This window comes from Bufo gargarizans, chromosome 10 (genome assembly GCF_014858855.1).
Source record: "Bufo gargarizans isolate SCDJY-AF-19 chromosome 10, ASM1485885v1, whole genome shotgun sequence".
Taxonomy (NCBI): domain Eukaryota; kingdom Metazoa; phylum Chordata; class Amphibia; order Anura; family Bufonidae; genus Bufo; species Bufo gargarizans.
In genome coordinates, this window is record NC_058089.1 from 93,373,300 (window position 1) to 93,401,139 (window position 27,840).

The window sequence follows — 27,840 nt, forward strand, 5'->3', positions numbered from 1 at the left end:
TGCGCTTGTTGGTGTTGGTGTGAGGAGGCCTGCAGCACTCACCGGAGCACCAGAGCCTCTTCAACAGCTGATCGGTGGTGTGTCGGGAGTTGGACCCCTTGATGACCTATCCTGAGGGTAGACCATTAACATTCTACTCCAGGAAAACCCCTTTGAATTGATGACTACATGGTTACATATCCTTGATTTCAATACCATGTGATGCATTTAATTGTAAATTTATATTTTGTATGTGTTAGGGTAAATGTTATGTAAAAATTGTAAATTCACAGCTCCCATACTGTTAGGCATATGCCATATCACATTCATTACTTCGATACATATGCAATGCATATACCACAGAGCTGGAAAGTAGTTGTCAATTACTATGTTGTTAGAAGTTTTTTTTTTTTTTACTGAATGAGACTGGATCATCCCTAGAAATAAAGTCATTTCTAAAGTTACCCTTCGTAACAGAATCAACAGGATTTCATGTCAGAAAACTCGTCTTCTCCTTAACATGCGCCCTGATAGAAATCACCACATTGTCTATTTGCAGTCCCTTTGTTTTACTCTGCAGACTGCTGCCTGTGGTCAATCAAGCATCTCACAGCTACAGTATGTCCTCACTATCTACTGGGGGCGAACTCCCACACAGGACGAGCGGGGCCGTGGAGCTTTACCTGTATTGTGTGTGAGATCTTAATCTGCACCCTCTTGCCATGTGCTGAATGTTACAGAGGAGATCAACGCCTTTGCGTTGTAGATCATAAAGCAATAAAAGACAGACACCCAAGTTGTTGGGTAAAGCCATTTCCTTTGCACACCATGTACGTAACTGGAGACTGCTGAAAACTCCTGTGAAATGCCCTGGTTTTCAATGATTCTCGATTATACTTGGCTTATTAGAATTTCAGCACATCTATTAATGGTACAATAGCCTATGTTAAGCTACTTTCACATTTGTGTTGCTGTTTTCCGGTACAGATGTCCGGCAGAGGATCTCAATACTGGAAAAAACGTTTCCGTTTTGTCCTCATGCATTCTGAAGGGAAAGAGATCCGTTCAGGATGTCTTCCGTTCCGCCAGCATTCCGTTTTGTGACCGGACAGAAAACTGCTGCAAGCTGCGGTTTTGTGTCCGGTCATAAAAACGTATCCGACACTGAAAACAGTGTAAGTTGAGAAAGCCAACTGTGAAATGCGCATCATGGTGTTGAGGTGGTGGTCTGGTGCAGTGTTCGGTTAGGTCACATGTGGTTTTGTATTATATGTATTTTCTTCCCTACTTGGGGCTTTCTTGGTATCCCCTCATTATTTATCACCTTTGCTCTTTAGTTTACTATGCCTTTTGTGATAACATTATTTTGTTTTTGTGGATACGTTTGGAATATTAGTATTTCTGCTTCTTTTGAAGCCTGGTACAGTGTTATCTTGACCACCACCTCCATGTTGACTTTTTAAATGGGATGATCTTTTTATGAGCATCTATGTACTAGTAAAGATATCATTTGTACACTGATATCTTAGTCTACTTCTTAGGCTACTTTCACACTAGCGTTCGATCGGATCCGTTCTGAACGGATCCGATCATAATAATGCAGACGGAGGCTCCGTTCAGGACGGATCCGTCTGCATTATTTTAGCATATAACAGCTAAGTGTGAAAATAGCCTCGTACGGATCCGTCCAGACTTTCAATGTAAAGTCAATGGGGGACGGATCCGCCTGAAGATTGAGCCATATTGTGGCATCTTCAAACGGATCCGTCCCCATTGACTTACATTGTAAGTCTGGACGGATCCGCACGCCTCCGCACGGCCAGGCGGACACCCGAACGCTGCAAGCAGCGTTCAGCTGTCCGCCTGTCCGTGCGGAGGCGAGCGGAGCGGAGGCCGAACGCCGCCAGACTGATGCAGTCTGAGCGGATCCGCTCCATTCAGACTGCATCAGGGCTGGACGGCTGCGTTCGGGTCCGCTCGTGAGCCCCTTCAAACGGAGCTCACGAGCGGACCGACGAACGCTAGTGTGAAAGTAGCCTTACTTAGGCTATTTTACCATTAATAGGGGTGTTGTGTTGCTGACTGCTATATGTTCAAAATGGAGGAACACAAATGCCGGCTGGACCAAAAACTGTTGCAGGCAACAGTTTTTGTCCAGGCAAAACTCAACATTTATGCTGCAAAAGTGGTAGGATTACCGCTTGATCCAATTATAGTCCATGGGGATCTGGCGGTACATTGTCATATATGGCAATGCCAGTTATGGTGAGCTCCGGTAGCCTGAGCCTCAATCAGATCAGGCTACTGGATCCCAAATTCTACCGTGAACGAAGTCTTTTTTGGACAACCATTCATTTAAGAGGCTGGAATATAGTGATACATTTGCCTAGCCATAAGAGCCAATCACAGGCGGCTAGAGAGACTGGATCTGTAGCAATCAGATGATTGCTGCTCCGGCCTCCAGAAGTTAAGATAATTCTGCAAAAGTAAGAAATTTCAAGCAGGTAGCAATTTTTAATACAGGTGAGCTACCAAAAGACGTCTTTACCACAAACAAAATGTGATAGCTCCCCCTAGAGGACAGAAAACCAAACTCAAAGCAATACACATACCAACTCAAAGATTGGAGTCTTTCACCGATTCACTTCATAACCTTACCATGTTCTGCTAGTCTCAATACACATTTTGTCTAACTTTCACTTGACAAAGGAGCCTCTGTATAATGTCAGATTAAAAACAGTTAAGTGGAATCAGATGTCAAGAATTTTTATTTGGTATGGATTTACAGAAAAACTGTCCAAGAGAAGACCCTCGAGGGACTTCTCTGTGGACCTTAGCTTCCCTGGGAAATCCAGTCTCTATTGTAAGACTCCCCCATGACATCATCTGCAGTAAAACTGGGCCAAATATACAGTTCTGCAAGGAGAAAAAATCTACAAAATCAAAATGTCCTGGAACACAAGTGAAAATCAACTTGTGCCAGAACCAAATCAGGATCCCCATGGCAGAAGAAGACTATAATTGAGGGAGAAGTGATCCAGCGAAGAGCCAGATACAACGCGTTTATACTTTTTGTCTTGCTAATATAGCAAGACATCAAGTAAGTTTGGTGCTACAGATGAAGTCATCGGTGGTACCATGCCTGAAGTGCTAGTCCTGATCTGCGGAATTAACCCTTACCTGTAAAACAAACAGGGGCATTTGAAGGTTCCTCCCATTCCTTCAAAGCTGTGTTCAATCAGGTGACACAGGAGCTTCGCCGGAGAGTCAAACATCTGGTTGCACAGCTTGCACTCGTGATTGATTCCTTCCTCTGCAAGGTTCAAATGATACACACTTGTTAGTGACACAGCAGATTAGTATCTGAAATGCAGCATTACGTTCCGAAGCGCAAACAGTCAGCGCCACTCCACAATCCGTAGTCAAACACCGGATCTCGTTAGAATTAGAGTTCATCAGACATTCAATTCACTGCACTGAAGCCCTGGTGCTATCCTGCCTACGGTAGGAAACGATGCTCGGAGCATCTTTGTTTTACAGTCTAGGGACCTTCCATGTTTTTCCGCAGATCTATCACACAGGCAGTGATGCACCCTGTGAATGCTGCAAGGCTGTTTTTGCAAACCGTTTACTTCCTTGTTAGGATACATTAGTCAAGTGGCGTCACACGACAAAACGTATAACGGTATACAATAGATATCCATCTAAAACTAGCCACGGTCCTCCTACTCCTTCTGCTTGTTTTGTCGTGGAAGACCCATGGGGTCAGGTGAGGTCACAGGGTAAAGAACCTATTACAGGCTTGCAGCCAGATGAAAAATTCTTCCCTCGCACTCCTAAAATATCATTGCTTGACTGTAGTTGACTCTAGTGTTGAGCGAATCAAAGTTAAACAAATTGACTTTGATCCGAATTTCAGGAAAAATTTGGTTTGCCACAAATCTGAATTTCCTGGCGCTTCGTGGTAACAAATCAATTTGTCCTGAAATGGCTCTAAAAAAAATTAATAAAATATTATATATATATAGAGAGAGAGAGAGAGAGAGAGAGAGAGAGAGAGAATTCGAATAGGAGCAGCACAGCAGTACAGTATAGAGATGTAGGCGGAGTGCCAGCGGCTGTGAAGGCGATCCCCCTTCAATGAAATAGCAGGAAAAATTCCACGGCACATCCAAGGCGCAAAATAAATTTAGGCTTTATTCACCAGACCGCGACGTTTCGATCCACCTCCTGGGATCTTTCACTGCTTGAGAAAGATCCCAGGAGGTGGATCGAAACATCGCGGTCTGGTGAATAAAGCCTAAATTGATTTTACGCCTTGGATGTGCCGTGGAATTTTTCCTGCTATATAGATATACACATACACTGCCCTCATCCATTTGCTCGTGGAAAGGGTGTCGTGGCCATATTGATTGAAGAATACATGCCAAATTTTGCGCACTCAGACTTGTAACGTCACTACGTTGGCGGGGCGCGATTATGTCATCACGTGGGAGATTTGGCGTGTTTTCTTCAATCAAGATGGCCGCAACGGCCTCTCCGTGAGCAAATGAATGAGGCGATCAGAGGCCACGTCCCCTCCACTAAGCCACACTCAGCTCAAAAAGTTGCAAAGTATGGTGCCCACATGGGCAAGCACCATAACTGGAGACATTTTTCCGCTACATTAGTATTTCTCCCCTATAATTCTAAACACGTGTATATTACAATGAGCTAGCAAAGTATACAGTGTCTACAAGAGGGGAGATTTTGGGCGATACCAGCTTAAGTAAACATGACATGAAATGCACATCCAAAAAAATAAATTAAAATTTTTATAAAAAACTTTCACATTTTGCTGTTTAAAAAATTCTTAATTAAGAAACCGATCCAAAACTATTTTTCCAAAGGTATCCCACTTTACAATGTAACTAAAAATAATAGTAATATGTAAATTAAAAAAAAGCACAGTCATTCAGAAGATCATGTTATACAGTATGTACATCTAGACATGCATAAATTGTTTTATTATATAGAGTATATACACATAAAATGTTGATATAGATATATATATATATATATTTTTTTTTTTTTTTTTTCATGCCAGCTACTACGGCCATTCGCACAGCAGGTTGGCATCGTATTACATCCCAGTCACGACAAGACAATTTGATTTTCAAATGATCTGCAGAATACTGAAGCCTTCCCCCTTAACCCTAGGGATCCATATAACTCTGATACCATTTCAGAAAAAAAATTTTTTTCTAAATAATGACCATTGTGGCAGAACACATTTTCATGACCCTGGTTCTAGGTAGATACAATGCACACATTTGCACTTTTAGACATGGTAGACAGCTTTGTGTAGAAACAAAAAATTAAAAAAATATCAACACACTTATGTGGACACACATCTCACAAAGGAGGCCTCGTGAATAATGTATGAACACATAGGTGCACATGACATCTTAACACAGCCCTTGTTCTCTTCATGTGACAAGCCAGTGTCAGAGATAATGTGATGTCTGCTCCCCCGCACAAGGCTTCATCCTGTCTGTGTCTGTATATTTGTTTTACATTGTACTTGAGAATTACCGGCAGAGGGAGACAATTAAATTATAATTAATTATCCAATGGTATTTGGATACAAAAAAGGCACAAATATGAAAAAATATACGATAAAAAAAAAACAACACAATATATAATAGGTAACAAAAGAAACAAAAAAATAATAAATGTTAAATACATTACGGATCTAATTTGCAGATGCTTCACCTTTAGATCTTTTGCATAATATAAAATGTAAACTTTTTAATAACCCAAAAATAAGCAAATCTTCAAAATTTTGCTGCTTAACCCCTTTGCCTTAAAGATACCGAACAAGTTAAATGTGATCCATTAGCGCCGAGTGATGCAAATACGATTATCTTAAAAAAAAAAAAAATGAATAGCAGAGTAATAAGCATTCATTTTCCACTTCACTACTCAAAAAAATAATAGGATGTGCTCTTGTTTAAAACAAGCAGGCCTGCTGGATTCTGTCAGGCTGAAACTATGTCAGGCCAAAGGAGGCACAGAGAGAGCTTTGTGCACAAGTATCATGGGGAGATGATAGTATCCTGTAATGTTCTCACTACCTACTTTTGTCTGCAAAAGCATTTGATCCTTGACAGACAACTACTTATTTCCATAACGGTCTGGAAGGGAGGGGGGCCCAGATACAAATCAGAGGCGATTATGTGAATTCTGAAGGTGAAACCTGGGCGGTGCCTGGAGATGTCAAAGGCAGGAATTTGCATAATTTTTTTTTTTTTGGCACGTAATTTAGTGCCTGTTAGAGAGGCATTGACCTCCCCGCACTGACTACACAATACTCATTCTTCAAACACATCCCACTGGCGTGCACTGCCTACGACGCATTTACATTCCGACTGCAATAACTTAGTCAAATAGGCTCGCAACGATGGAGAATAGGACGACTGCACTGGCATATCCGGGTCTATTCTGTAAACAGGCTATGGCACTGTAGGAAAAAAAATAAAAAAAAAAATTTAATAAAATTTGGCTCTCTAATTTTTAAGCCAAGAGAATCTGTCAGGAGGCACAGAGGCATTCCGCAATTCTTACAATTTTTACGGGCTGTGTCAATTACAGCAACCTCCTGGTGGGCATGCAGTGTAATTAATAATACGTATTTAGCTGATGCATCAATTGCTTTTTCTAATTGTGCCAATCTACAGCTTGCTAATGGCTGGAAATGTAGAAATGAGCAAGCACGTATATGCTCAGAAGGATTGTCGCTGGTGCGCCCCTGTCATTAGGCTGTAACTTGAGACCCTGCTCCAATTCTCCATAGCATCGGAGTTTTATTCTTTACATTAACAAATCTCCTTGCAGCACTACAGCCAGGTTGCTGTGCGGCCTAATGTAGGCAAGCAGCAGAGACATACTACAAAAAAGAACGTGCAAAACAAATGATGCACACCAAAAAAGTAAAAATATAACACTTTATTGAACCCCCATAAAAACAAAAACACAACAATTTTCCAGATGAAAATGATAAAATATGAGATCTGAACTCTAAACATATTGCTAACAATAATCATGCAGCTTCCTCAGGGGTGAACCCTGAGGAAGCTGCATAATTCATGGCAGCGTGGGGTTCAGTCCCACAGCGCTCTGAAAGAGGTCTCTCTTTATAACAGGCTGTATGGGGCCTACATTAATTGTACACAACTTTATGCACTTGGACCTGTTCATGTGATGTCACATTATGAATTTTATTTTGCGTTGTAGGATTTATGTAACCTACCTTTGGTGACTTAATAGCATTTATATGGTTGGAATTTATAAATGAATATACTTTACAATATATACTCCTTACATGGTCTACTTTAGTGTTGACCTCTTTCACTGGGTCTATTGTAAGAGGATCTCATTTATGATTTTTCAAGACATCTGGATAATTGTGGCGTTTTTAATTCTTTTTTGTGGTGGTTCAATAAAGCTTTATCATTTTTTTTTACTTTTTTGGTGTGCATTGTTTCTGCACATACTTTTCTTCTTTGTGTAGCCTTTAAGTGCACTTTCGCCTGGCTGGTAGTTCAGCTGAAGCCCTCCTTCTCCATATCCAAAGGCCACCACAGCCTCCATAGATGTGCAATAAGATGTTTGACACTTGTATTATCTCTGCAGGTCCCAATCAGTATGAAGACTAACAGTAAATGGTGACATTAATCTCTCGTTTCAGAGATGTAATATATGATCTCTTCAGACCAAACACTTGAAACGGAAGTTATAGGGCGGGCACCCGTCAATGAGGAATGTGTAGAGAAGTCAACAAACTACCAAATCTCTGCTGCAGGACAAACATACCGCATCTACAGTACCCAGTCATGTGTGCATATGGAATGGTGAAGCTTTAAGGCAAAGAGGTTATAGTATGGGATTTGCAGTGTGTTTTTGTTGCTATATAGTGCTTGGAAGAACCTTCTTCTCCCTGTTTATTTCTGTATCACCAAATCCTTTGCCTGCCCTATATTTCCGCTCCTACCTACTTTCTAATTAATCCATGAGGAAAACGCTGAGCTCCCTTTATTTATTTCCCGTGAGGTTGTGTTCCGATGTGTGTCAGGCAAAAAACGGGACCATCCACTAGCTCCTGGGGGCTCCGAAGGCACAAATGAGGTCTCTGAGCCCTGCCTCGACACAGAGGGGACAGAGATGCTTATCAAAACAGCTCACTGACAATGAGGCACGCTGGGGTTCTCAAAGGCTTGGGATTGATGGCACGGACAGTGAGTTTATCACCTAGGGAGCCTTCCAAAAGTCTCCAGGGTTTGCATTAGGTCAGTTGCTATGGAAACACTGAAAGAACTCAACCTTGTAACTGACCCTTCTCTCTTTTTTTTTCATCCATGGGCCACTGGGGGCCACAGCTAGAATTCAGGCGAAAAATAATCCGGTCACATTTAGGAAATAAAATTAGAGGGTGAAAGTGGACAAAGCGGGGCTAATTCCATCTATATACTGAGAATGATGGCACATCTACGCCTCTGGGGGGGGGGGTGCATAAAAACAGAGATTCAACCTACAGTTCGGTAACATACATTTCCTGCAGTTTGTTACAATTAACCTCTGTAAAGACAGTTCTTAGATACGGTGACTGACAGTGAAAGGGGAAAAAAAGCATCAACAAGACAGATTTCTATCTGAAGAGCAGTCAAATGCACTTTTTAACACAGTTGATGCAACGATATACCGGCCTACACCGTCAAAACGTATACCAAAAGGATATTTTTGACATACGTTGGGCAATAAAAGTCTTCAAGGATGTCAGACGTGTACGTTGGAAGAATTTTCCAGCATATTGATAGAATGGTCGCGCTAAAAATTGTGTGAACCTACTAAGTCACAAGGGGTCAATCAGAATATCAAAGATCAATATGAGTCAAGGATTTTGATACCGATTACCTATCCTTAGGTGCCAGGAGTCAGACACCACCAATCTAACACTGATCTATCTTAAGGATAAGTCATCAACATCAAAGTCCTAGAAAACCCCTTTAAAGAGGGTGTTCGAGCTTTTGATATTGATGGGCTTTCCTCAGGACAGGTCTTCAATATGAGATTGGCGGGGTTCTGACTCCCGGCACCCCACTGATCAGCTGTTTAAAGAGGCCATTGACGTCACATTCATCGGTCACATGGCCTAGGCCAGTGATCGCTAACCTCCGTCACTCCAGCTGTGGTGAAACTATGACTTCCCAGCATGCTCCATTATTTTCTATGGATTTCTGAGAACAGCCAAGCAAGTGTACATCTTAGGAGTCGTAGTTTTACCACAGCTAGAGTGCCGGAGGTTAGCCATCACAGGCCAAGGCACAAATCAGTCCCATTCAAGTGAATGGGACTGAGCTGCAATACCAAGCAAGGCCGCTCGCTATCCAAAGGACAGTACTGTGCTTGGTAATCTGTGACAAGGCCGCTGTGCTCACAAGAGCCCCATGGCCTCCTCAAACAGATAATCAGTGGGGGTGCCAGAGGTTGGACCTCCCATTGATCTGACATAGATCATCTATCCTCAGGATAGGTCATTAATATTAAACATGAAAAACTATTTAATTACTATTTAGGCGACTTCTACAATCAAAAGACTTCATCATCTACACTCGAAGAAGATTAAAAATGAACTGAGATAACGAGAACTCCAAGACTTCAAGCATCAAGAAGCATTAAACACTAAAACCAGAGAGCAGAATCATCAGGGCGTACTGAAAATGCTAAAAATTACACTCTCAAAGCTCAGGATTCTTATAGCAAACTTTTCCACAAGATGTCACCTACTGAATTTACACGCATAGGACAACATTATGTCGCCCAAGTTAGCAAGTACAAAAACCAGGAGTCATTTCTTGTGAAATCCTGTGGAGTCTGCTTCTTTGCCTCAGCACACTACTGATGACATCCTCCTCCTTGGCTGTTTTTGTCAGTGGCACGTTCGGTCTGACAACAGATAATCGTCAGCGTCTCTTGCTCTGTGCATCTGGAGGCTTGCTAGTGGAGATATTTTCTGGAGGTTTGGCTGGATTTGACAGGATCAGTGCCTCCTTTTGAGTTTTGGAACAGTAGGTGGCAGGATCTCACTGATCCTCTGTGACAAGCGCTCGTTTTGTTGTGCCAGTTACGCAACTCGACAGTGATGCCCTTTTTAAAACCACCATTAGCCACAAAAATAGCAACCCGTTCCTTTCCCTCAGAGGCCCAGGTGCACAGAATGAGGACGACACCAGTGCGGTTAATACATGGCCATTCAAGGACAAAACAATAGATGCTAGTACCGTACATAAACAAAGGGATTTTTTTTTTGCAGGCTAAATATATGTACTTCACCAGGGAGTCCCTTGATAAAATACTGTTTCCTGCTTGGATAGTGAATCATATATGAAATGCCGAGAAATGAAAAAATGCAGGATGTGTGCTTTGAGCTCCTCTGGGACAGCAAGGTCTACAAGCAACTGGTCAGCTCACAGTACTGTGTTCTAATATCGTTCCAACCGCGACTCCCTTTCCTTCACTAGCTGGATTATTCTGATTTTTAAAAATGTGTCAACTATGGACATATTACTACTTAAAAACACATCATATTATCCCCATGAAAAAATACAGTAGCAACGGGACACCCTTATGAATAGAAACCTGTGCAAAATTGATATGTGGAATGTATACCGTACATCCCAAAAGCAAATTCCTCACTGCGTGACCCAACAAATATAAGTGATCACAGGGCTCTGTGGTTAACGGAAACCAATAAAATAACCATATTTATTGGTGCCATCGATTCTGAGATGCCATTTTTTTGTACTTCTTAAAACAAAAATTACCTTTAGTTCTAGAGTTAAGTGTCTGCAAAGACTCGATGAGGCCCTTTAACATCTGCATCAAGATCTCCGGCCGGCTGTTCTGGCAGAGCTAGTGATCTCTGGATCTGGCATAGTTGGATGTTAGCGCAATGCCCGCCAGCCCCATTGACCCTTTTGTGATCCTGCTGGTACCTGGCAAATTTGCTGAAATTCAGCCCAACAAAAACATGCATCATTTTTTGCCCAGCCACATATTTGCCAGGTGGCGGCTGGATCTCCGCCAGCTCCAATTATAGACAATTGGGCCGGCAGGCATTGTGGTAACATCCGGCTATGCCGGATCCAGGGGGCCACGCTAGTGTTAAACTAAAGAACATGTAACCAGCATCTTCACCATGCGTCTTTATTCCATAGCCGTCAATACATCAAAAAGGCAACGTTCCAGCTTACAACAAGCCTCTCTCAAGCTAGAGTGAAACTAGTCTTAGGACGGATAGCAGAGGTATTTCTCCCTCTTGTGACGGAAATAGAGATGAGTGAATCAAGTCAAAAGTTCGACCCAAAGTTTGCCAAAAGTTGGGTTAGAAACAATTCAAATTCTGAGATTTGTTTTGGGAGAATCGAGAAACAGATGTTTCCAGGTGTGGTGCTGTTTTGGGAATAATATTTTTCTATTCCTGGATAACCCCTTTAAGACTGCCTCATATACGAGTCCATCATGGCTCTGTATAGCTTACAAGTCTATGGTGCCTTATGAACTCCATAGGCCGCCTTCCATCAGCTTCTATACTAGGGGACTATTCTACAGTATAAGTTTTGCTTAGACAAGAGAACATCTTCAGAGGACGACACCAAAGGGAGTCCCATTTGTGGCACATGGAGTGTAGTACACCGCCTGTACAATAAAATTGTGACCTCCTACAAATTGCATTGGCACAGACCGATCTATTACATCAGATCTATAGCAAATCGGCAGAACGGACAGCCACCTGGGAGGAGGGCCCCTTTACTAAAGCATACAGGCAGGTTGAACCAAGTGCCTGATACCATTAACCGTTTATCCACATGACGGGTTCCAGCTTATTGCATATAGTCCCGTGAACAGCACCACAGAACAGTAGACACTGACACAAGGTGCAAACACCTGTCCAGCACATAAACCATATAACGCAGTTTCAGACATCAAAAAGAATACAAAAAAAGCTTGACGATATCCTGTTGTTATTGGTGATGTTAATTTAGCGCTGAAGTGTACATAAGGGGATGTTTGTAATCAGCTCTCCAATAAACTCACAAATTACTCAAGTATTTTATAAGCTTGTTAAGGAGAAATCACTCCCTCAGCTGGTATATACTAAGTGATGAGGCATTACAGACCTCAAACACAAAAACAGGGGTTGTTCTATGCCTTGCACCGGATAAAACCTAGCGTCTCTTTAACTGGGGTCCCGGGGGCCAGTAACGTAGCATTTGATTTGATGACATACGAAGTGCTGTCAGGGCTCCATTTTGATTTTTATATTAAAATGGGCATTGGCGTCTGCGAGGGCAGAAAGGCCGTTCTATGCCTAAACTCCATCCGAGTCGAAGACGCCTCCAGTCGTTAGGCCGCCTGGTGAGGCATCTGCGGGAGCAAATCCAATTGAGCTCATCTGCATAATGATGAAGCTTCTGGAATTATGTTCAGCTTCATGTAGACAGCAGAAAATAAAACGTCCTTTGAGCAGCTCGGCAAAAAGGCACAGCTTCCACTTTGACAATGTTCTCAGAACAAATTTAAAAAAAATTGGATGTTAAGGGGGGGGGGGGGGGGGGGGAGATCATGCACATGACAGTATGTTTCGTCCACATCCCATCCGGATGCAGACCCATTAATTTCAATGGGGCCACAAAAGATGTGGACAGCACACATGTCCGTTCCGCCGCCCTGCAAAAACGATAGAAGTTCTCCTATTTTTGTTCATTTTGCGGACAAGGATAGGACATTTCTACAGGAGTAAAATAGATAAATTAATTAATTGGCGGCATACAGGTGGCCAGGATACGAGTTTTGCAGATCCGCAATGTACATGAGCCCTTAAAGCGACCCTCCGTTTCAAGAAAAATTTACATCAACTGAGGAAAGGAACTGAGGAACACATGGTGCCCTCCCTTTTCATCTGCGATCCATCAATTCCCGGCCTCATATTCCAAGATGGCTGCACTGCTTCTCAGACTGCCTGATGCATACGGTAGCCCAAGACACTTCCTGCTGCCCTTGGATTGGCGTGAATACGTGAACAGTGCTGGCCAATCCAGGAGTAGGGCTGGACAAGTAGGAAGTAGTTTGGACTACTGAGGCATGGTGAACCAGTGCGGCCATCTTGGATAGAAGAGGAGCCCAGGAATGGACGGCTCTTCAAGTAAAAGATGAAAAAGGAGGGCACCATCAGTGGGACTGGACTTTAGTTTCTGTCTAAAATAACGGAACAGTGATGGGAATGCTGGTTTCTGATTATTATTTTTTTTATATGTCTATTCAACTCTATTAGGACGGATGAAAACAGAATTCCTTTAAAGTGTTCCATTATAGCATTTCCGGTTTTTTTTACATTTTAATCACATTTGAACGGATTGCTATAACGAAAAGTGAAATGAACACGTGAATCCCCCCTAACTTGTTTCTGGAGCCGCGGAACGCACATACTGATGTGGACAGCACACGCATTCTTTGGCAGCCACATTGAAATAAATGGGTCCGCTAAAAATGCGGACTGCTCTGTGCACGGGGCCTAACACAGACATGTAGTATTTTTATAGCGGTATTATTAGTGGTTCATTGTTGGACGTTTCTGCAATACTGCTTCAAATGAAAAAATCATCAAAAATACCTTTTTTCAACATTTTCCAAAAGAAAAACTCATCTTCTACAGTCAGTAATGGCCGATATAATTTTCTATATATCTACAGAAAGGTTATTATTTATTTTTATTTTTTAAAGTGATAGATTTTTAATTTCGCTATGACCTCCACTTACAGTCTCCGGCAAAATCTTTAAAAAAGGTAGAGAAAATAGAAATGCCTCTCAATGACAGCGTTTCCGTGCACCTTTAATGTCCGCTCTTGTCATCGCTTACAGCTCCTTCCCGCATAAAGATAGTATTCCATCACTTTTTTTTTTCCACCACTAGGATTAATGCTATAAAATGTCAGTTCCTACAGTGAAATTTATCAACATTATGATATACCATAGAATCTGCCACCACAGACAAATGCGCTACATTAAAAATTTGTCTAGGGTTCCCCGGAGACGCTGGCCTCTGCCATGCCTATAACAGTTTATGTATTTATGCCATTAAGTGGAACAGGGCGACAATTATGACGTCCTCTGCAAGTAAACAACAGAACCAAATGCATTTCAGAGTGATTGATAAAAAGGCTAAATATCGTTTTGGGTCTACAATGAATTATGAGAATTTTTTTGTTGGGGAAGGGGGGGGGGGGGTCGGAGAAAAAAAAAAAAATCGGAGCAAATAAGAGTTAGCAGCAGGAAGCTAATAATGTGTCTCCAGCTGTTCTAGTTAACCTGCAAATGTGGCCATCTGCACCTCAGGAGAACAAGGGAAGGAGAACTGCAGGGAGGGAGAGCTGGAAACACGGTGCAGATATCGCTCTTCACAGGCAGAACGTGCAGGGCCACTCCATGACCTTGCTTCTAGAACATTCCTTGATTCCAACATGAAGAAGACCATATCCTAGGTGAGACTATAGTTCTGGGTACTGGTAGATCACCAATGAGGCCAAAAACCATAAAATGCCCGGAGATGGGTTTACACTCGCCCCCTAAGACCGATATCTGATGGATAAGGCCCCGTTCACAGTTGCCCTTGGAATCTAGTAGCCTGATCCAGCCGAAGATCACGCATAACCAGATACGATCACGTACTACCAGATCCCTATTGACTGTAATGGGATCTGGCCGCTCCCGGCAAATTTGCTTGGATTCGGCCAGACAAAAGACTCTGCACGCAACAGTTTTTGTTCGCCTGATTCCTGGCATATAGGCCAGAACGCGGATGGATCTCTGCCAGATCCCATTACAGTCAATAGAGATCCGGGTCCTAAATGACCAAAAAAAAAAAGACAATTCCTAAATTTTCATTTGTGTGATTCCCTTGAACTGTTTAGTTTCCGTCCCCCTCAAACCAGAATACTGATGAATGAATAGCGGGACCAAATGAGGACAGGAACTGATGTGAGGGGTTACAATATATAATGAGGAGGGGGGGGGGAAGTTATATCTATCTACTTAACATCTACCTAGCATCAATCCATCCATTTAGTATCTATCGTATCTATGGTATCGATCTATCGCATCCTATCATATCTATCTATAAGCAGATCTCATCAGTTCAATAGTAAGGAAATAAACGTTCTTTGGGCAGGAGCTCGGTCCTCGGTTCCACAATGAAGTTAGCAGGAAATAAATGGAAGGTTTACTGTCCTCCTACACTCTGTATATCATCTCCTCCAAATGCCTGGATGCGCCTTATCTCCAGGCTGTCTCCGTGCAGACGGCCATAACCCTTGGGCTTGTTATTTACTGCATTGCAGATTCATCCACTGAGGGTTTTTTTTCCCCCTCTTCTCCAACCTTCATTTTTATTCGTTTAACACAGTACACAAAAGTCAGCAATCATACTATATATAGAGTGAGGAAAAGGTGCTTATTGAAAAAGATTTGTTCTGTCTTCTGACCCGAGGGGGCATAAAAGTCCAGAGGGGCATAAAAACAGAACAAACTGGCGGTAACAGTCACAGCGCTGATTCCAGCTCCTTCACCGTCTACAGGCTTGTATTAGATTGCTTCTATTAGAATGATGGAGACTGGGCGGAAGGAATTTATCAAGCCCTGCAACTCCAGAATTCTGGACTCAAAAAGTCACAAAATAGGGCTCCGAGACTTTTTTGGGCCTACATTTATAACGTTTGGCACCTTTACAACACTGAATCTATTCCTAAAAAGTGGACGTGGTTAGCAGTTAATTAGTTAGATTCCAGACTTATCAACAGTGGCTTATTAAAGTCACAAAAAAAATATGCAATTTCACCCCAGTGGTGCGGTGGCCTCCAAAAAGTTGGATAATATGTGTAGAAAAAAGTGTCCAGTTTAAAGATGTGCCAGATTTATCAAATAACGTGTGACAACTATGCCAACAACCACTCAAGAAGAACGGACTTAAAAATTACTCCTCGGGAAACAACCCTGTGGTTTCACCCAAACCCAATTTATGATCTGGACACACACAGTGGAGGTACAAGGGGCTTTGCCCCACTTAACCACTCATTTGCGTATGGATTAAAAGTACTTTTTCTCCAGATTGATGCAACAGATCACCAAGTGAAAGGTATTATTACAATATATGTATGTAGACGACCATCTACGGAGGTGGCCACACATGCTCAGTTCCATCCTTCAACTGCCACCAGAGGCGCCGGCCTCTCCATAACTTTAGTGTATCCAGCGCCAGTTCTAAATGAAAGACAGTTTCGAGGCTGTCTTACATTTAGACCTTTTTCTACGCCTAAAACAGGCGTAGAAAATGGTAAATGAAATGGGCCTGCCAGCCCATCCCCTTCCACTTTTTTAGACCTGGCGTGAGCGGGGTGAAGTCGCAGATAGCGTTGCAACTAACCATTGCGCCGCCATCTGCGCCTGAAATACGCCTAATATAGGCATATTTTAATATAATAAATTACCCCTAAGTTTCACGACACTACACAACCGCTTTAATATGCAAGTAGTAGTGAAAATGATTTTTTTTACTCAAACGCACCACATCATCATCATCATGATAATAACCAACTTAAAGGGAAGTCTCTCAAAAAATATTCTACAGTTTTCACACCGGCACATGGATTGGAATACTTCGATACTTGCATGTAATTAAACATTTCTTATAGTTAGGCCCCTTTCACACGGGCGAGATTTCCGTGCGGGTGCGATGCGTGAGTTGAACGCATTGCACCCGCACTGAATCCTGACCCATTCATTTCTATGGGGCTGTTCACATGAGCGGTGATTTTCACGCAACACTTATGCGTTGCGTGAAAATCACAGCATGTTCTATATTCTGCGTTTTTCACGTAACGCAGGCCCCATAGAAATGAATGGGGTTGCGTGAAAATCGCAAGCATCCGCAAGCAAGTGCGGATGCGGTGCGATTTTCACGCATGGGTTCTAGGTGACAGTCTATTCACTGTATTATTTTCCCTTATAACATGGTTATAAGGGAAAATAATAGCATTCTGAATACAGAATGCATAGTACAATAGCGCTGGAGGGGTTAAAAAAAATAAAAAAGTTAACTCACCTTATCCCCATGATCGCCTAGTTCCCGGTCGGTCTCTTCTTTAGCTGTGACTAAAGGACCTGTGGTGATGTCAGATCACATGCTCCATCACCATGGTGATGGACCATGTGATTGGAGCATGTGATCTGACATCACCAAAGGTCATTCAGCCCAAGCCCACAGCTAAAGAAGAGACCGACCGGGATCTACACGATCATGGGGATAAGGTGAGTTATCGTTTTTATTTTTTTTTTAACCCTTCCAGCGCTATTGTACTATGCATTCTGTATTCAGAATGCTATTATTTTCCCTTATAACCATGTTATAAGGGAAAATAATAGAATCTTCAGAACATCAATCCCAAGCCCGAACTTCTTTGAAGAAGTTCGGGTTTGGGTACCAAACATGCGCGATTTTTCTCACGCGAGTGCAAAACGCATTACAATGTTTTGCACTCGCGCGGAAAAATCGCGGGTGTTTCCGCAACGCACCCGCACATTTTTCCGCAACGCCCGTGTGAAACCAGCCTTACTGAGTTATTCAATGAAATCTGTCTATATAGCGCCACCTGCTGTTTGCTCTTTTTTTTATTTCTCTGTCCTGCTCACTGAGACGGAAGCACATGCTCAGTTCCATCCGTCAACTGCCGCCAGCTGCAGCAGAAAGGACATGCCCCTCCTAAGCTGACAGCTTGAAACAAATCTAGCTGAACAATTAGAGCAATGAATGAGGAGATCTCTGGATCCATGTGAGGTACAGGGCTGGTTGTAGCTTTGTTAGAAAGGAGGTTGTCATGTACCAGATGATGCCCGATTTTAAATTTTTTACAATATTTATGGGGCAACTTCTTTAAAATACTAACTTCATTGAGTTAATATAACGTACAAGCTTTATCTTCAGTTCCAAGGGAAAATGCAAATATCTCATCCTGAGAGTCGTGCCAAACTCAGCTCTGCTACATACGTACATATTACGCAGACTGATTGTCATCAGAGACTGAATGCCAGAACACATCTACTCTTCACTTTGAGGAGAGGAGTTCTTTGACTCCCTGAATTCAATATTCCAATTAAAAGGTATAAACCGCCAACCATTCACACACGAGCCGCTCTGATTTTTTTTTTTCTAGCTATACATTTCTATGAAGAAACTAAACCTAAGCGTTCAAACTAAAGGAGGGGGAATCCTCGCAATCTGACTAAAACTAATAAGAATATCATGGTGTCAGAAATCTGAGATATTAGCTCTGACACTGTATTATTAGTGCAGCAGGCAGGTACGATGGAGGGGTCTCCTGAGAGTCAGGAATATTCTCTCTCTCTTCCCTTTAAACAAGTATCATCCAAGAATCAATAGGAACAGAAAAGACTTGAAGTCGTTTTCTGGCATTCTGACAGAAAACGAAAAAATAAATAAAAAATCCCATCCCTAGCAAAACGTGCAAGAAAGAGAAGAGCAACGTATCCGCTGGCGTCGGTGCCTCTTACCGGTTTCAAGCTCAAGTTTTAGAGTTTGGCCGTGTTGCTAGCACTGGCATATGCACGTCAGATCTCCTGTTATCCACGCCAGACTGGCATTATCACGTTACGCCGGGAGGCCTGGCACAGCCCCTTTCAGTGTCTGTCAGTGCCATCTGAGTGAGTTGCAAGACCAGTTTTTTGTTTTTTTTTAAAAGGAAATGTAGAAATTATACTCAAGGCCAGGTTATCACAGCCCTTATAATTCAAATTTACTAGATTCTAAACTACATTTTCTTAAAATTTGAGTTACATCCAAATCTTTAGCAATTGATTCGGGTGTATTTTGAAGAAAGAGGAAATGTTTTTTTGTTTAAAATAAAGTATGAGACTAGAGAGAGAAAAAATAAATAAATAGGAGTTCTGGGAGACCTCAGAGGGTCATGCACAAATTATCAGGACAACTGGGGCACTTTTAGTTCGGGTAGAATCGACTCAGAGCCAAATCGGTCAACCAATTCAGATGAATCAAATAATAAAAGGGGCGATATGCCCCCGTTGTTTTATAGGTGCGGGTCCCGCATCACTGGGACCGGAATCTATATCGAGAATGGAGCTCCGAAAGTGAAGGAGGGCGCACTGCGCATGCGCAACCACCCTCCATTCTCTTTCTACGGGGCCGGTGAAAATAGCCGAGCAGTGGCTCGGGTTTTTCCATCGAGCCCATAGAAGTGAAGGGGAGCAGTGGCAGGTCATGCGCAGTTCGCTCCCATTCACTTCTATGGGGAGCCGGCTTGGTGGTGGCAAGACCGAAGTCCTCCAGCCACCACTTTGCGGGGCTCCGTTATCGATATAGGTGTGGGTCCCAGTGGTGGGACCCGCGCCTATCAGACAACGGGGGTATATCCTAGATATATGCCCCCATTGTCTATGATGAGACAACCCCTTTAAGCCATTTGCTCATCAGCTTATATTTTCATGAGACTTGGGAACTAAGGCCGTATGATGGCCGCAAAAATGCGGATTTTTTTGCCGGATAAGATGCGGACCCATTCACTTCAAAGAGGCCCTTTTATTTGATTCTATAAAACATGTCTTATACTTGTCAGTGAAAATCAGGATGTGGCCCCATTGAAGTCTATAGGTCCGCCAAAATACAAAATACAATCAGTTTTTTTGCAGACATGCTGAACTGTCCGCAGGAAAAAAAAAACGGATCTGCATTTTTGTGGACAGCATACGGCCATCTGCCTATGCTCTAAGGGGGAGATTTATCAAACTGGTGTAAAGTAGAACTGGCTTAGTTCCCCCATAGCAACCAATCAGATTCAACCTTTCATTTTTCACAGCTCCTTTGGAAAATGAAAGGTGGAATCTGATTGGTTGCTATGGGCAACTAAGCCAGTTCTACTTTACACCAGTTTGATAAATCTCCCCCTAAGTGACTACAGATTGGTGGAAATTCTGGAAAATAAAAGGTTGGCAGGCCCGTCTCATTCATCATTTTGTACCCCTGGTTTAGGTGTAGAAAATGGTCTAAATGGAAGACAGCAAGGAAGCCGTTTTACATTTACAATCGGCAGTGGATCCATGGAAGTTATGTAAAGGCCGGCGCCTCTACATAACTTCGGTGATCCACCGCCAGCGCAAGGGCACATTTATTAATAAATGACCCCCTATGTGCCCTTTAGAGGGTTCCTAGTCTTCAGAAGTCATATTTGCACTGTATAAAATGGTCTGCTCGGGGTCCCTGGAGGGACCTCACCCTTCTCACAAGCTGGTCACTCTCAGAACTGTCTGCCTCTCGCATTGGTCAAATATGTCCTCAACTTGGAAATATAAACATCGTAAGGGTGTCTGCACAACAGCACAGTCGCAAAAATACAGCAAAAACTCCATGAATTTTCAGGACTGCTGCATTTTGCAATCATTTTGTGACAATTGGGGGGGAAAAAAAGGCACAAAACCAGCAGCTTATGTGAATACACCCCATCAGTAAAAAACAACAAAAAACAGCCAGGGACTAAGGGGTTGCGTGAGTGACCCTCACCGCGATCAACTCTGTCTCAGACGGCCCCATACAGGTGAATGGGGCAGAGGGGGCACATGTACACTACCCACTCCATTCCATTCGCATGCCTCAGCGGGCATGTAATTTCAAAGCTAAAAATACTGATGGGGGCGACACTCCCGCCTCCCCCAATGCCAAACCTTTTACTTACAAAAACAGGACTTCACTAAAACAAAGAGAAATAGCTTGGGAGGTGTTACAAGTGTGGCTTTACCTCGGGGGCATGTGTTGACATTAAGGCCTCAAGCACACAAAAAGGTATTTTCTTTCCGTGTTTTTATTGGGGACCGTATACGTAACCATTCATTTCAATGGGTCGGCAAAAAAAAAAAAAAACGGAAGTTACTCCGTGTGCATTTCGTTTTCGATGTCCATATTTCCCTTCCGCAAAAAAAATAGAACATGTCCTATTATTTTCCGCATTAGGGACAAGGATAGGACTGTTCTATTAGGGGCCAGCTGTTCCATTCTGCAAAATACAGAATGCACACGGTCATCATCAATATTTTTTACGGATCTGTTTTTTGCAGACCGCAAAATACATGCGGTCGTGTGCATGAGGCTTTAAGGGAAAAAAAATAAAAAATAAAATCAGTTGGCATCCGATTTCGATGCCATCACAAAGTAGTAATGACATGCAGGTGTGACTGCTCACTGGGTACACTTTCTCGGCTGCAAGAATAGCACGGGCACAGCAGGCGCCAGAATACAAAAGAGAAGAGAAGAGGGAAAAATGTAAAAATAATACAAAAAAAAAGAAAAAATTATTGTGTTTCAACCAAGGACGGTGAGCCGGATTCTACATACCGTAATTAGTGCAGAGCGTCCAACACCTGAAAGGAGTCTGCACGGAAGAGGTTTAAAGGGGGCTTACAAAAGTAAAATATTGATGAACTGTCATCGCCATAGTTGTCAATATCTGACCGGAGACAGCGCCCCCGCTGATCAGCTGTTTGAACGGCTGCAGAGCTCCAGTGTGCACTGCGGCTGCTTCCTAGATCAGTGACGTCACGTTCATCGGTCATATGGCCCAGGTGCAGCTCAGTCCTATTCAAGTGAACGGGCCTGGGCTGCAATACCATGCACAGCCACTAGACAATGATCCGCACCGCTCTTGGTATGCTGTGAGGAGGCCGCAGCGCTCACCGCATTGGTGGCAGTACTGGGTGTCGGAATCCCACCGATCGCATGCTGATTACCTATCCTCAGGATACTGAACACTCGGACAACCCCTTTAAGCACAAAAAAAGAAAGTGAAATTTTGTGCAATCCTTGTCCCCCCCAATATCTGTTGATAAGGGACTGTCAAAAGGTACCCACAAATATTAAACTGTTGATGGGTAACGTTTGGATCAGATGTGTATGGTGTATATGTAATGAACATAACTTCACTATAGACCATAGATATCCATGATCAAAATTTAAAGGGGATGTTCACTCCTTTACTATACTATATCTGACTGGCCCCAGCTGACTCCCAGCTTTTTCAGGGTGCTGGAAATGCACATCTCCTCCCACTGTGCAGATATGACCATGGATCGCTGGATCCCCATTGACTATAGTGAGATCTGGCGGTGATCCGGCCAACAGCCCGCATTTATGCCCTTCGCATCAAGCTACTGGATGCACAATGCTACTGTGAACGTAGTCTTACTACTGAACATCTTGTATTTTTCTTCTCCTGATCTCTTGCAGTGTTCATACAAATACTTTGCTTGCTCTGGGGTTGCCATGGTAACCTCTGTGCAAGCACTCACTGTCATGTGACATCCACCACTCATGCGAGTACAATAGTGGTCACATGACAGGAAATCCATGTGTCTACTAGCTTTTAATGAGGATTTTTTCCTGTCTAACCTTTTAAAAAGATCAGAACCCCCCCCCCTACAGAAATCCAACAGCCACCATCATAAGGATCCGCTTGAAAACAGACGTAGCCGTCTTTTCTCCATGCCATTGCGCTAGTGTGAACAGAGCCTTAGACTGCTGATGAAACATCGCCGTCCGTTTCTAAAGAAATTCTACACACACAGGACCCTTGAAACAGAGACGGTCATAACCGTGAAGAGAAATCTGCTGATCCAACGGCCATTTCCAGCGTATGTCGATGATACGGTCAAGGCAAAATGCTACAGTCACACGCCATTTTTCTTTTGAAAAAAATAAAAATAAAAGAAGAGTAGCATTGGAATGACAGAGTTAAAAACCTTCGACGGGTTGGAATTAAAACGCGTAATACGTTATTACTCCATGTCTTTCAGGCAGTACGGCGCTATGCTTGCTTGAGTCGAAATAGTGGAGTCCCCAGGTTTAAAGACGTTAACCATTTCCAAACTGTACGAACACTTTCTGCGCTGAAATCCCAGCAAACATGCATAATTGAGAGCGCAGGGCAGCGGAAAATGGCTCGCCACAAATCACCGTCGATAATGGCGAGGAAGAAAACAAATGAGCAGAGAGACCCGACTTGCAATGACAGATTCTGCCCACAAGAGAGCACTGCAACCTGAACACGCATCGTCCCTCTTTAATAAATGCCTGGTATCCTTGCAGACGGCTATATAACTCAAAAATTATAATTAAAATGTCTTAGCTCCCGTATTTATAGTAACAGTTAAACTACTGTGCTTCCTCCAAGTCGGAGTCATTTACTTGAGAACAGCACAGTTTATGGTGAACAGATCTTTGAAACTGTACCACTGGGATACGGTACAGCCACATGTAACTCAATATATGTCAACAGCTGTAAAAATATTGGTAGGCGGAAGGGAAAAAGAGAAAAAAATATATAAATAAAAAAATCCGTGAAACACTGATCAAGTACACCCCAGTCCCTAACACAGGACCAGATTCAAATTCCACTCCCCCCCCTCCTCGAATAATTGGCCAATTTTGGTGCAAGCTATCACAGAAAGCAAAGACGTCTTTTGAGGTTGAATGATCAAAAAGGTTCTAAATGAGAATGATTTCGAGGTAGGAGGCCTCGCGAGTGACCAAGGCTCTTCTCTGCGGCAGAAGGGTTCGTTCTAATCTTACCAACTGCACGCTTTCGTCAGAGCATATTCCCAGGGAGTTCAGAGCTCCCCAGGGCAAAGCTACAGTAAATTCTGGCTAATCCCCTCAGCATACAAATGAACCCCTGGTAGGAGAGGATGCTGGGCTAAAAAACAGCTTATATATAGCTCCGGATCTGCCAGCTTTATACATCAGCTAAACAAACAAAATGGTGCGCTATTTCACACGAGTTTATTATTCCGGATAAAGCGCTCTGCATGGGGAGAGATAAAGTCCATGAAATGACTCAAGCTCGCAACGGACCGGGCAGACGTAGCTGTAGACACATGCACGTAGAGATCTCCAGACAATGCCAATGCACAGATTTCTCTATAGAATGGCATATTGCTTAAATCCAGGGCGATTCTCCTGGCGCCCGGCCCATAAACACCAGGGGCTAGATAACATTCATATGCACTTCTGATAATTGCGATGGAAAAGCCCCTGGAATTCAAAACGTGGGCACCTATTGGTGTGGTAATAAAGCGGAGCGCTGCTTTGCATATAAATCATGGCAGATAGGATTAGTCCAACCAGCTGTGCATTAAATATAGAGCTGTGACTGGAAAAAAACAATGTATGGGCATAAAAGGGCAGCATTTTCACTGTAGGTAGATTGCAGCACGCACTGTAGGTGAGCAGCCTCACATTCACATTAGGCCACCTATATCTTCAAGATGTGGCTCCATCTCTCAGCACCGCCGCAGATCAGCGATTGGAAAGGACCGAGCGCTGCAGCCTCTTCCTGGGCCAGTGACGTCACGTTTATCGGTCACATGGCCTTTCTGCTGCCCAGTCCCATTCAAGTGGAAGGGACCGAGCTGCAATACCAAGCACAGCCACTATACAATGTATGGCGCTGTGCTTGGAATTCTGCAAGGAGGCCGCATCGCTTAACAGAGAACTGCAGCCTCTTCAACAGCTGATCGGCAGAGTCAGACCCTCACCGATCAGGTATTGATGACCTATCTTGAGGATAGGTTATCACTATTTAACTCCCAGACAACCCCTCTAATTGTAAAAACATTTTGCAGAGTAAGGCTTCATGCATAGAAGATCACTTGAAGGCCTTACTGTGGGCCTCAAACCAAAGCAGCATTTAAATGGGCAACTTATAGGGGTTATCCCATGAAAAATGTACAAAATGAAACTCAGACATCATATAGTAAATGACAATCTGTTTCTAACAAAGCTAGAACCAGCCCTGTACCTCACATGGATCCAGAGATCTCCCCAGGTATTGCTCTGCTAGATTTATATCAAGGGGAGTGTCTTTTCTGCTGAAGCTAAGGGGGCGTGCCCCAGATCTCCCTATCACAGCTCAGGAGGCAGTTGAAGGATAATACTGAGCATGTGCGGCCTTCTCAGTGAGCAGGACAAAGAAATAAGAAATTAAGTGGCACCATACAGATACATTTTATTGAACAACTCAATGGCTATGCAAAAAAATTTCATTACATGCAATTACAAAAGTATTCAGATCCAGGTGCTGGTTTGAAAACTGTAGAATATTTTTCGTGAGACAACCCCTTTAAATAGCTTTTCTGGGATGTTAAGAATACGGCTCCACGTGACGCGCAACAGCTAGTTGCAGAATGGTCACAAATACACAAAAATGAACGTGATTTGGCTGTGAAAACATACCCAATATTGATGACCTGTCCTTAAGATAGGCCATCTATTAGTTCGCCAGGGAGTAGTCTCAGTACCCCCACCAATCAGCTGTTTTGGGCAAGCCTTGTGACTTCTTCATTGTTTACAGTATACAGTGCCTTACATTTTGTTCCAGCCAAGGAGTTGGACCCCACCACTCTGATATTGATGGCCTATCCTAAAGATAGGTCAGGAGTATTAAAATCCTAGAAGAAGAGACCTTATAGTACTGGTACCGATAAAATGCTCTGCTTGATGAAACACTACTCAATTGTTTGGGTGGTGGGGGTGTGAGGGACAATATGGTGTCGAGAATGTTTGAAAGCGCTATATCGTTTTGGTGGAGGGTGTTTGAGAGACAATACGGTTCCAAGAATGTTTTGAGCACTATATTATAATAATTTTAAGGATTAAAAAAAAAAAAAAACACATAAAAACAACTGGTTTGTGTTTTAATGGAAAAGTCTTGCCTTTGACCTTGGAGAATAAACTAAGGTATCATTGGCGGGGTGCAAAGTAGGTGCAGGCTCGTCTCATGTTGCAATTGCTTTGCCATGTGCCTCCGGCCTCTCTGACACCGAACACTAAGTTCCAACTGCAGCAGAGACATTCCCAGGCAGAATTTCCCACTATTCCAATCAAGCAGCTCGGTGGTAGGGCTGGGATTTCAAACTTGCCACAGTATGAAGTCGAGTTTAGGCTCCACTCCCTCCCCTCTCTCAGCTGGATGACGGCCTCCCCGTGAAATCAAAAGGCTTTACTGTCACGTCTGGGCTACATGCGATCACATGTGTGGGGCTGGAGAGGAATACGAATGCAGCTCCTGCTCCACCGTGGGGGCCTCTGAGGTCCGTTCCTGCTCATCGAGAGACCTCAAGGAAAGTAGAGCGAGGTCTCTTTTCATGTATATTACAACTGCTGGCATTCCCTAGGTGCTCTGCAGCGTGCAAACCAAGTGTGAAGGAATAAGAGAACAATAGCTTGATGGAAACCTGCAGCAATTCTGCAGAGCATGCTTACAGCGGCAAGCTACTTATTATTATCCTTTATTTATAAAGCAGCCCCGTATTCCGTAACGCCGTACAACAGGGACAGGCACACGCGGGACGCCGTCGCACTACAAACGTATGCATTCCGATACAAAAGGACCTTATTTGTCAGAGTTCATAAATATATCACATGCTTGACAGAACACACCAAATATAAAGTGCACAATGCATTCATTGGAGAGCAAGGAGCACAGCCCTGGGAAACATAATCTATTGCTGGATTAGGTCTAGGAAGACGTGGAGAACACACAAAAGAAATAGATGCACGCACAACTTTTTGGGCTCAAGGGCTTCCGCGCAACGTTCGTCCACGGTTGTTCTTATAGTATCTATGTAGAGGTTTAGACAGTGGCGTACTTAGAGTAATAAGGGCCCCATAGGGATCAAAACCAGGCCCCCCACACAGGACAGAGGGGTTTCTGCCTAAACCCTTTTCAATGACTCTTGGGCCATTTTTCCACTGCCTCATTTGTTAAAAGTTGTTCCTTTAGAGGGTAGAGTCCTGACCAAGTTTTCACCTCCAGTAGAAGAGGAGATAATCCCAGCTAAGACTGGGCCCCCTCTTGCCCTGGGCCCCATAGCAGTCGCATGGTCTGCCGCTATGGTAGTTACGCCCCTGGGTTTAGATATTGGTTATTTTCAGGTTGAATCTGGCATATCCTTGGATGAAGATGACCGTATCCTCTTCGAGATAGGCCTCATGCACGCATTCATTTCAGTGGGGTCATGCACACATACTTTGGGGCCATTTGGCAAATTAGAGGGCATGTTCTGATGCCCCATCATGAGAAAGTGGGTCCTAAAATATAATGGAGATAATGAACCAAAAAATTCCCTGTAAGTAGTGTCCATATTGTGAATAAGAACAGTCCTTTCCGCTTAAATACAGAATGCACACGGAAGGAATCTGTATTTTGCGGCTCTATGATTCACGGACCAGAATACGGACACAGCCATGTGCATGAACCTTTTTCTTTTCCTTAGGAGACAGGGGGTCCTAAAATATAACAAGGAAAATGCACGAAAACCCCTCTAAGGGGTGTCCATATTGAGAATGAGAAGAGTCCTTTCTGTTTAAATACGGAATGCACGCAGAAGGCATCTATATTTTGCAGATCTGTGATTCACGGACCAGAATACGGACACACCCCTCGACGGTGGGGCCTAAAGTAGACTAGGGATTATGCACGAAAACCCCTCTAAGGGGTTAACGAATGGCATTAGACCCGACATTGGAGTTACAGTCCCTTTGATTTATCTAGAGATGTTCTCTATCTCAGCACAGAAATGAAAAAAAATACATTCACGTCTGTGAAATGGGGCAGGATTACAGAAAAACCCTAAAAAAAAAAAATATAAAGTCCCAGAGGGCCCAGAAATGAACCCTTGTCGTGCGTGCTGCTC

General features: G+C 43.2%; 1 protein-coding gene across 1 annotated transcript in view; it reads right to left on the reverse strand.

The window, feature by feature from the left end:
• ZNF423 (zinc finger protein 423) overlaps positions 1 to 27,840 on the reverse strand; it is a 238,074-nt gene that overhangs the window by 23,170 nt on the left and 187,064 nt on the right. Inside the window, 2 exon segments of the mRNA XM_044270612.1 lie at positions 3,160 to 3,175; positions 3,177 to 3,292. Coding sequence (XP_044126547.1) covers positions 3,160 to 3,175; positions 3,177 to 3,292 — 132 coding nt within the window.